The sequence below is a fragment of the Suncus etruscus genome, chromosome 4 (assembly GCF_024139225.1).
Source record: "Suncus etruscus isolate mSunEtr1 chromosome 4, mSunEtr1.pri.cur, whole genome shotgun sequence".
Lineage (NCBI taxonomy): Eukaryota > Metazoa > Chordata > Mammalia > Eulipotyphla > Soricidae > Suncus > Suncus etruscus.
The window spans coordinates 27,198,986-27,210,451 of record NC_064851.1 but is presented as its reverse complement, the minus strand read 5'-3'; the positions used below and the strand labels follow the sequence as shown (position 1 = coordinate 27,210,451).

The 11,466-nt window shown below is 33.6% G+C and overlaps 2 protein-coding genes across 3 annotated transcripts in view; one reads left to right on the top strand and one right to left on the bottom strand.

Moving 5' to 3' along the window:
• Positions 1–1,075: 1,075 nt before the first annotated feature.
• On the bottom strand, positions 1,076–7,551 carry FPGT (fucose-1-phosphate guanylyltransferase). Of its 2 annotated transcripts, none has more exons than XM_049772155.1 (4): positions 7,470–7,551; positions 6,023–6,190; positions 4,066–4,158; positions 1,076–2,520 (listed from the first exon to the last, which is right to left on the bottom strand). In XM_049772155.1, exons 1-4 carry the CDS (start codon positions 7,549–7,551, stop codon positions 1,076–1,078), a joined length of 1,788 nt encoding a protein of 595 aa, XP_049628112.1. The 2 variants fall into 2 exon arrangements, with proteins under 2 accessions (XP_049628112.1, XP_049628113.1); XM_049772156.1 differs by having other exon boundaries at positions 1,464–1,703.
• Positions 7,552–7,796: 245 nt separating this feature from the next.
• Positions 7,797–11,466, top strand: part of LRRIQ3 (leucine rich repeats and IQ motif containing 3) — a 78,273-nt gene continuing 74,603 nt past the window's right edge. Inside the window, exon 1 of the mRNA XM_049772540.1 lies at positions 7,797–7,850. The gene's annotated coding sequence lies outside the window, so the exon portion shown is untranslated. The remainder of the gene's footprint in view (positions 7,851–11,466) is intronic.

Below are 11,466 nucleotides of genomic sequence, written 5' to 3'. Positions count from 1 at the left end.
TGTTTTTAGGGCTTCTGATAAATTACTACTTTTCAGCATATCACCAGTACATTGATAGCTTATGTGCAACAGAAAGCAATAATGTGTATATGGTAACAATAATTCATTAAAGAAATGAGTGAAAGAATGACTATAAAGCTCAAAGAAAATTATATGATCATTAGTTATTCTTACTCCAAGAAAAATTTTTATATTGAGAATAAATTTAAGATATTCAAACATATGTTCAAGTTTATAAGGATAAAATGATGTATAAAATTGTTTTCTTTTTGATTAAGTAATAAGTAGGACAAAAGTTTATCATAAGAGCTATTGCATCATTGAATGTTAAGATAATCCTAATACTTTGAGCACTGATTGAATTTGAATTTGTCAGTTATAGGTTTGCTTTTGTAAAAGAATTTCTAAATCATTTCTACTATTCTGTAGCAGGCTCTTTTGTTAGTTTCATTGAAATGGGTTTGAGAAAACTGCCCATAAATTAGAGATTTATTGAAACCAAAGTGCAAGCTAAGGGAGAAAACTATAAACACATGTTTAAAAAAATTACCAAATAAATCTATGTGGATAAAACAAATGTTCAACAAAACCAAGTAGAAAGAAAAAATTAATAGCATTCTACATATATAAATCCCATCTCTGATAGTATAACCTTGAAATATTCTTAAAAATACTATCAGTATTTTCCTATTGTTATTATAACTGTTATAATTTTCTTTGAATCACTCCAATTAAACATATTTCCACAAAAATTCCCCGAAAAATATGCAATCTTTTTTTTTTTAATCAAAATTAGTAAGAATACAGTCCAGAGTGATAGTACAGCAGGTAAAGCACTTGTCTTGCACACAGCCAACCTGGTTTCATCCTAGGCATCCCATATGGCTTCCCAAGCAACATCAGAAATGATTCCTGAGTGTAGAGCCAGAAGTAATCCTGGAGCATTGCTGGATGTGGCTCCAAAACAAAAACAAAAACAAAACAAAATAAAACATACACAAAAAACACAAAAGTCACACAAAATAAATAAATATCAAACTTAACAAAAAGTATGAATGTAATATTTAAGATATCTCTAAATCAACTGCTTTTTATGTGAAGTAATTTCTAAATGAATGTCCTCCCTATAAGTTATCATGTCTTCTACATCTTTGTAGATAAGCATTTCTTCAATGGATACAAGCTTATAGTTACTTAGGCTGAATGTTGACTTGTTCTTTACAGAATTTAGCATTTTTAGGGACGTTGAAACTGAGTCATTCAAAGAAGAACAAACTGGGAAAATGCGAGCAGTCCACAAACTCAAACGTTTCTTGTTCCCAGAGAACAGTTCCTCTGTAATTCTCAGATTCCAACTATCTAAGCATGACATAAAGCAGACTCCAAAAAATTGGAGTAACTTTATATCTGACAAGGTTTGAACAAACTTTTTTAAGTTATCTTGCAATGCAAATACCATCGTTGAATATGTTAAGTGCCCATTCATCTTCAAGCTTACGGAACATACAAAAGAATTTGCAGGCAAAACAGCAGTTGCTAAGACAGAACAGCCACTAATAATGCAGTTTTCCTCAACTGAAACATCAGGCCCCAATCTGCAATATTCCACAACTGAGCCAGGTGCCACAGAACATCTTGAATCCAGTATACTTTGAATGATACAGGATGTGTTATCAGAGCATTTGGATATTGCTGGAAAGATGCTAAAAGCTATGGACTGTAAGCCAAGTTCTAGCTTCAAACTGCTCTCTGAAGTAAAATGAAACAAATATTCTTCAGTTGTTCCAATGTGATAAAATTTGGAGTTATTAAGAACAACAACATTTAGAGGTGCCCCTTTTAGAAGGTGAAATATTCTCTGTCTCATGTCGACCAACTCTGAATCTTCTTTAGTGACATTAGATGTATTTCTGGTATATTCCACTGTTGCTCCGGGTCCCAAGGCCTGAAGAAAGTCTCCATAGGCATCGATTTCACAATTTAGTGTGCCTATTTTTTCATAAAAAGCAAGCAATTTCTTTGATGTTTTATGATCCATATAAAAAAGGCTATCTGTGTAAACATACTCAGGATCGAATTTAAGAGAGGTAGTTTCACTCCCAGAAAAGTGCTCCTGAGAAAAATTTCTTGGCCTACACACAGCACCGAAGAGATGCATTTTTTCTATGGTGGGCTTATGAAGAAAACGATGACAACACCTATATTCAAGATCTTTGTATTCTAAGTAATTGAAAGGTTCTAAGACAAATACCCCATGTGTAGTACCTACATTCAAACTAGAAGGATGAGCTAAAGCTGTAAACCCAGGCTTGTCAAATCTAATACACTCAGAGTCTTCAATACTATAAAGTTCAATATCATCAGCACATGTAACCAGAATTCCTGGATTCATATGTGAGGGGAAATCAATGTACATGGCTAGTTTTAATTCTAACATCTGATAAATCGGGTTACCAAAAGGTAAAGCAGTAAAGATTTTTCCCAGTGCACTAGCGTTTGGAAGGCGTTGACTGTAGCCACCTATAAAATTAAACAAAATAATGTTAAAATATTTGTACCCATCACGCATAAGACTTTTTAAAACCTAACACATCAATTACAACCTAAAATATTTCTAATTTAAAATAGTGATTCTTGAATCAATTGAAGTGGGGTTTGTTAGTAAGACGTTCTCTGCAAATTTCCAGAGTAGTTCTAGAGATTGCCAATTAGGAAAGAACTGTAATAAATTTTAGAATCTATGCACTGTTTAAAATAAACTAGTCCTTAGTTGCGACTTATAACTTGTTAAACATATATATATATATATATATATATATATATATTTTTTTTTTTTTTTTGGCTTTTCGGCCACAGCTGGTCATGCTCAGGGATTACTCTTGGCTATGTAATTAGAAATTGCTCCTGGCTTGGGGGACCATATGAGATGCCGGGGAATAGAACCATGGTCCCTCCAAGGTCAGCTGTATGCAAGGCAAATGCCCTACTGCTGCACCACTGCTACAGCCCCAGATTAAAATATTATCTTAATTAAACAATACAAACAAACAAACAAAATTACCTTGTACCTGTCTTGCAAAGGATCACAGATCTCTAAGGAGTAGTAAGATTACCTCAGCACATGAGCAGCCACTGATTTATACACTAAGGAGCTTACCTTTGCCATAAGTGCTTTCTACTGAGTAACTCCCAGGCCCTTATTTTGGGGATCCCTAATAGTTTTAAATTATAGTTATAACCTCAGCTCTTGCAGAGGACAGTAAAATTGATCTTATAGACCTTAAAATTGTGAGACAAGTCTGTGAGGTTACTGATCCATCTTCCTAAGTCCCCTTCTTACATCTTAATACATTTCAATTACAGCCCAACAGTTCAATAATAGGTCCACTGTAAAAAATTACCTTATAGAAAGAATAAAGGTCACCGCAGTACAAGCTTATCACTTTCAAAATGTAATTATTAAACAGTAATTTCCAAATGTGAAGATATTTGTTACATGATTATATATTAAAGAAAGTAAAAGATGACCCCTGAGGGTCATCGGGTGTGGCCCAAAGCATGTTTAAAAGCATGTTTTGGGAATTGGCGCACAGCAGATAGGGCTTCTGTCTTGCACATAGCAAACTTAGTTCCAGTCTTCACCATCCCATATAGTGTCCCAAGGCTACCCACAATGATTTCCGGGCACAGAGCCATAAAGTAACATCTGAGTATTCCTGGTTGTGGCCCAAACCAAAACCAAGCCAACCAACCAGAAAACAAGCAAAAAATGTATATTTATTAAACTTTTATTTTAATATTTAAAGTTTATGTATATTTTAATTTAGAAATAAATAAAATAACTAAAGTTATATTCACAAACTGCATGTGATCTACCAGCTTAAGAGAAATTTGTGAAAACATGCTTAAAACCAAAACACATTTCCCCAAAACCCAAGATAAGCATAAACTATTTATTTTCAAAACTGAAAATCTTTAAGGGAACAAAAGGGGATGCAGTATTTGCAACTAGATCCCACTTAAAGATCCCACTTAAAAATATAAATGTATAAAGTAAAATTTTACCAGAGTGAATGAGCAGGATAGTAAAGGAATTCCATTTATCTCCATATAGTTTTTCCAAACATCGAAGAGCACTAAGTGTTGATCCCCCATTACCTTAAAAATAAAGTTATGAAGCATAATTTTGTACATTGAAACTTATTAAAACTTTATAATTATGGTAAATTTAGCTCTTATAATAGTGGATATGGCTTTTGGCTATAGTTAATAAGGAAAAGAACAAAAGTAAGTGGTAAAATAATCAAATTACACAAATATCTCACAGTAATTAAAAAAACAATTAGTAATGAAACCAGAAATCAGCCTTCACTTAGACATGATTTATCCTACTGATACCAGTAATAAGAAAATAAAAGATAAATTAGGTAAGTTAGGTACTAGAAGATTACAAGTATATATCCAGATGGAGTTACACATTATCAAATTAATTAAAATAATTTACCATCTGGGGAGACAAGATGGTTGAATAGAGAGAACCCATACTTAAATGTTCATATGATCATTGCAACATCTGTAGAAATGTATTTAAAACCATGATATCTAAAGAACAGAAAGAATATTAACAAATGAATTTGGAACAGGGACACTCTTAAGAATAAACCATATGCAATAAGGAACAATTGAGAAGTGAATACTGATGCACAACTTTGCTCTGGGGAGCAGGAGGGTTAGAGTTTAATATGTTTTGAAAACACACAAAAAATCAAACAACCTCTCTAACCAAAATCTAGCATTGCCTAATAATAATAAAGTTAATGGCAGATAAAGATATTCTATCCTTGGTATCCAGAGACTTTAATATAAGGTTTTACAGTACAACCTCAGTAAAATAGTATACACTTTTATTTACAATGAAGGCCAGCCTGCAAAATTCTAAATGGAATTTTAAAGTTTAGATATACACGTCTTTGTTCTTTCACATTTTTTTTTTTTTTTGGTTTTTCGGGCCACACCCTTTTGATGCTTAGGGGTTACTCCTGGCTACACGCTCAGAAATTGCCCCTGGCTTGGGGGGACCATATGGGACGCCGGGGGATCGAACCGTGGTCCTTTCCTTGGCTAGCGCTTGCAAGGCAGACACCTTACCTCTAGCGCCACCTCGCCGGCCCCTATTCTTTCACATTTTCTATTATGGTTCCATGTGTAAGTGTGTGTGTGATTGTGTGTGTGATTGTGTGTGTGTGTGTGTGTCCTCTAATTTTCTTTGTTTATGTAAGTTTCTGTAAAAGGTGTGGAGTTAGGAGTGGGAAAGAATCAGAGAGTTCTACTGATAAGACCTAAAGGGATATTCCCCATCCAATTAAATATCAACTGAAGATAATTATTTTTAAATTTGGGGACATGGAAGTTTTATAATTAGTTATAAGGTTTAAAAAATTTGTCTTAAAAATAGTAAATTACTGGTGCTGGAGCAGTGGTGTAAGCAGTAGGGCGTTTGCCTTGCAACCCTGACCTAGGACGGACCATGGTTCAATCACCCAGTGTCCCATATGGTCCCCCAAGCCAGGAGCGATTTCTGAAGACATAGCAACTCCTGAGCATCATTGGGTGTATCACCCAGCGTCCCATATGGTCCCCCAAGCCAGGAACGATTTCTGAGGGTATAGATAGGAGTAACCCCCCAGTGTCACCAGGTGTGGCCCAAAAACCAAAAATAAAAAAAGTAAATTAAAATATTTTCCTTCTATATTTCTTCTAACATAATTATATATTGCTTCTATATATTTTTTAACACAAAGAAAGGCTAGTATCACTTCTGGTGGCGGTCAGAAGACCATAAGAGGTTAGGATTTAAATTAAGGTTGGCTGCCTTTTTAAGGCAAGTGCCCTTTACTATCAGGCCTGAAAAAGATTTTGTTTTAAAGATATATAACTGATGAACTTTAAGCCAAAATTTTTTTTTTCTTTGGTGATTATTTTGACCAGAATTCATAATATAAATTTGACCATAACAGCTTACCAATTTTGGCTCCAGCAGGATCAACAAAAACATGATAATGAACTCCAAGGGGTAACTCCTTTTTATTCAGCTTTTTGGACAATTGTTGTTTATAAGCAAGTTCCTGTTTTTCATCAGCTGCTGTTATTGCAACAATATCCCAGAATTCTCCAGGTGCCACAGGTTTGCCTAAGTGGACAAAAAAGTGACAAATACTATCTACAACATTCTGGAGCTAATATACTTTACCTATTTGAAAAAGGGTAAAAAATGAATCAATATAATATTTCATAAATGTATCTTTGGCCTTTGAGAATTAGGGAACAATTAATAGCTAGTTTGCACAACTGAAAATAGTACTAGAAAGGATTAAAAATTTTAGATTATTTGTACCCTTTATGTTCTATACTTCTTTTAGACATTTTAAAAGATGAGATATGTCTTGATTTAGAAGTACTATAAGTTAGTCAATGATTATTTCAATTCTTAAGATGATAAAAAGGAATAAATAAATCTTAATTTAAAAATAAAATTTTATCTATCAGGATCACTGTTTGTTGGTTAAACAAAATTCAACCTAAAGATCCATTCTTACTTTGTTGCTGTTCATACATATAGGGTCTTTATTTCTTATTACCTTAAGATAAACTAGGCAAGTTTACAAAGGTTACTGGAATAATATGAAATTATGGTTATTAAAGAAGCTCACAACTCCTGATGGATTCAATGAAAAAGAAAACTGGGTTATTGGCAGACAATTGGAAGTTCTTTGTTAAAATTGTAAATATAAAGTTTTACTAAAGAACTTTTCATTTAGAATTTAAAAGTCATATATTACTGCTATCTATAATTCCTGCCTTTTTAAAATAAACATTCATTAAAATATGTAAAAGTTTAACAGATGGAAAATAGCCTACCTTAAAAATTTGATACAAACTTTCCAATTTAAATTTTTAATCCCAGATTCAAGTTTCATTTTGTTATTTTACTCAGTAAGTATCCACCCACATTAAGAAACAAACTGGTGAAGTTGAGGGGGTGGGCGAAGGCTAAAATCAGATCTATCTGCAAAAGCCCCATGTTTTAGATGTTTTAGATATACTTAAAATAACTTTTTTGGTAATGAGCTAACTAACCATCTGCATGACTTGTATTTACAGTTTCACTACTCAGGATCATTATCTTCATAGTCTCCTCATATCCCTGTACAATCTACATAAATACTTATTTTATATACGACTAGGAACTAGGAACAAAGTTAAGCAGCATAACACAAGGAAAGCTTAGTGATACATCAAAGAAACAAACCAAAACAGCACTCAAGCCTTAGTAAGAGCTAGGTGTGGGAGACTGTCCTAGGCTTGCAGATGACATTCAGGCAGGAAGTGACAATCAGACAAAATTTCCCAAAATTCAGGAGCCCTAAACTTCCACTGCACGGGGAGAATAGATATTCCTCCTTGAGTACCTCTCAGCTCAGAGAACCTCCGCAACTTTCGCTGAGTGGCTTCTTGGAGTGCAATGTCAGAAGAGGTAAGAGCAGAGGCCATAACCCCCACTTTCTGGACACCGCTAGGAGACGTTCCAAAAGCTAGCTGGGGCAGCAACAGAGTACGCATGCGCCAAGTCAATTTCAGCTTCTACTCCCGCCCCTTCCGGGTGTCACTCACATAACCACGCCCCCAGGCGCGAAACTCAGCGTGCGGAGACCTACAAAGGAATCCGCTCGCGTTCTTCCGGTTTCCTTAGCAACACTGTACAATTCTGATGGCGGCTAGGGTTTGGTTGGACCGTGTTGGTTCTGGGCCGCTTGTTCCTGGTTCTGAAAGCCTGAAAGCCGGTTGACCCGGTGAGTGTGTCAGGTTAGGCGATCCAAAATTTAAGAACCAACTTGGTCTCCTAAAGCAACTTTGATTTCTTTTTCTATCTCAAGCAGAACCCACGAGCCACTTGAGTTTTAATTCTCCACAGCATCATTTTTGACTCTCATCTCCAAATCAATTTCCAGAGACACCATTTAAAACTGAACTCTAAACTTTGCCTTCTCTGTCTGAACTTATGTTCACTTTGGTCCTTGCAATTCCTAGAAAGTTCACCTTTGTCTTTGCAATTCCTAGAAAGTGAATCTTTCCAAACCTCTGGTTTTGAGTTCAAGTCAGACTTTGGGACATTGTAGAAAATTCAGTCTGCAATCAGTTCCTTAATATTTCTGTTCTTTTTTATTTTATTTATTTTTTTTAGTATATGATGTATATCTAGAAATTTCTATCACATTCCTGGGAATAAACTAAGTTTTTAAGTACGTTTTGTTTCTTTAAGTTGGTGTCTAGTATGTACAGGTTCTTTTCTTGTAAGTAGTGAATTTGTCATGAGATTTATGAGAACATTATAATTCAGAAAGAATGGTAACTTAGACAAGATCTCCAAATCATAAGTACTAGGAGATTTAAGCAAGATAGTTCAGTTCCAAACTCATAAGTAATTGTTTGAAAGTTTGTCATTTGAGCACATTGAGCACAAGTTTTCAATAAAAATTATTGTTATGAGCTTAGTTATTTTTTCTGAAAACCCGACTCATGTTTCCGTAGTAACAGCTAAATTATTTTTCTCACTTCTAAACTTATTTGTAGAATATTAACAACTTTTGTGACAATTTTGGAGTAATGTATCTAGAATTCCATTTATTTGCCACAACAATTACTTACAAAGTCTGTTATATCGAACATAGATCATCAGTTTTGTTGCTATAAATATCTTGCATAACATGCAAATACCCTAGCTATATTCCATTATAATCTATTTAAATAAAATTAATACAGTAATGTAGTTATTCTCTTAAAATCTTCATATAGGGAGAATAAGGGATAATAATGAATAAAACTTTATGTGACATTACAGTAAATTCGCACAAGGAAACATTTCTTTAAAATTTAGAATAAGTTCACTTATTTATTTGAAGGAAAATATATGGATTTTTTTCATTATTTTATTTAGACATTTATACATTGCAATCTCTTATAGCTCCCCTTCATATTTCTCATCAAGTTTCTAACAGATAATGTTACAAAGAGAAACAAATTGATGCACAGATGCACTTTATAAATGACTTGTATATTGTAATTAAATTATCTATTAGTTTATAATTAGCACTTAGATAAACAACTATTGAAAGTTTTGCTAACAATATTTCACTTTATAGAATTTTATGAAACTGTAATTAGGGCTCTGATGCTTTCTCTTATGTGTTATTTAAAGTATTAAAGTATTTTTGCCTTTTGAACTTGATAATGTACAAATTTGTACATGTTATAAAGTATTTGTGAGTTTCTTAAAGCTAAGAGGAACAAAATTGCTACAATTTATCTTTAGAGATCTTATAATAGCACTTGTTGGGTAGTTTATCAAGTAGGTAGCAAAGGATGTATTAGTTGCAGTGATTTTAGCATCCCTTGATGTAATTTAGTCATCTAGTAACATAATTAGAGAGGCTTCCGCTTATGACTTTTTGAAGTATAAGAATATTGTGTTTCTTGGTATCTAAATGTCTCAGCTTTTGCATGGAAGGTGTCATTTTTTTCCTCTGAAAACTTTACTTCATCAATAAATTAAAAATATATTAACTTTTTATTTTGTTTAGCAATTTTAATTTGCTTCTTTTTGCATTACATGATAGCTTTCATGCTCTTTTTATATGGGACTAGAAATAGGAAATTCTATAATTTCCTTTAAAAACTTAGAGGAGATCTCTAGGAATATTTGTCTCTGATGCAGACCTGATAGTATAATGCATGTGTAAATGTTGGTAGTGCTCAGGTCCTGGTTGTTTTGGGGGCCTTGTGGTCATAGATAGAACTAGGACCTCCAATAGGCAGTCATGAGCTACAATCCATTAAGCTCTATACATTGAACACAGAATGTAATTTTTGATGACTACATACATCTTATTGAATTTTTGAAATAGGTATTTATCATCAGGCTTTCTAAAGATCTTATGTCAACTCTTTATTCTTCATAATAGATCTACTAGTTATATTTTTTGTTTTGTTTTGTATTAAATTTTATAGATAAGGAAACAGAGGCATGAAGATATATAACTATGAGGTCAAGTTTGGAACAAGTAAATTTCTATTTTCCATTTCCTCATGTTCTTTATAAGTTGTTTGAAATATCAGAATAACCTCCCCTAACCAACAGAACACTGCTGAAATGAAGCTATACTAGTCATATAAAACCTTTAGGATATGTGTCTAATTTTATACATTTTAGAAGCTTTAGTCAACTATTTAGAATGTCACATTAAACTGTTACAGAAACATGAATAGGCTTGTATAAAAATAAACATAAACTGGCCCCATAGACATAAAAGGGCATTGAGATAATATGATGCTAGATGCCCCATCATCCTTGATCTATTTACTGCCGTGGCCAAAGCATCAGGCATGTAAATTATCTATCTTAGACGCACCAGTTCAGATGTGACCAATGTGACTGAATCTCTAGGCCTTATTACTTAGAAAATAATTACTCACTTAAAGCAAGTGAATTTAATGACTTTTGTGTAATAGTGATTGTTTCAAGCTACACACTATTTTATAAAGCAGATTAAAATATATAAAGAGATGTTTCTTTTTGTAGTTTATTAGTATTAGAGAATGAAAATAAATGAGAAATTCAAGGAATTAAGTTTTTGTATTCAGCAACTTAAGAGAGTTTAATTACTTTTTGTAGCAGTAACTGTGTTATAATTTGATTTGCTTACATCTATTTTTTTAATCTCCTGACTTGCAGGTAATTAGACCTGTATTTGAAGTTGCTGTGCCTTCAGGGTGAGAGGAGTGTGGAAAGGATTAGTTCTTCTCATAAGTCAATTGGGCAGGGAGGCTAGTTATTTACTATGTAGCTATTGATATCCCTCTTTTCTGGGGTCCCCCACATGTAACTACAAAATTTATGTACCAGCATAACAATTCATAAAGTTAGTACCAATCTTGAGGTGAATGTAATCATATAATCTAGAGCAGTGTTTATCAGATGGGGCCTTTATGGTCCCTTGTAGGCCCTAGTGTTTACCAAGTAGGTAACATGAAAATTGTATAATTGATGGATCACAGAAAGAGAGTAGAAGGGCAAATGGAAGGAGAGGAGTGCACTGGAAGTAAAATCAAAGGGGCAATACTTGAGGATAAAAAGGGTTCTCAAACTTGATTGTATACACCAATTTTCTAAACAACTTATAAAGATATAAGCCTACCTCTCAGAAATTACTCTTATGTAATGATCATGGTTGTGGTCTCATCCTCAGCCATTTTATTAGTCATGTCAGGAACTCTGAAAGCACTCCAACTTAATTCAAGTTAAGCTTGAGAATCTCTGCTCCAGAGCTCTGTATCCTGGCTGCTTTGTATAAAGCACCCTTTCCTTTCACTGTTGGTTTTATCTGGATCAGAGATTTGCATATGCTTCCA

Bases quoted from the DNA above. Each gene is read 5' to 3' on its own strand.
- FPGT (XM_049772155.1), bottom strand. From the start codon at position 7,551: ATGGCCTCTGCTCTTACCTCTTCTGACATTGCACTCCAAGAAGCCACT. The intron at 6,191-7,469 runs GTACTCAAGGAG...TTGTCCACTTAG, and splicing joins GAGGTTCTCTGAGCTGAGAG to GCAAACCTGTGGCACCTGGA. The intron at 2,521-4,065 runs GTAAAATTTTAC...TTAATTTTATAG, and splicing joins TATCCTGCTCATTCACTCTG to GTGGCTACAGTCAACGCCTT.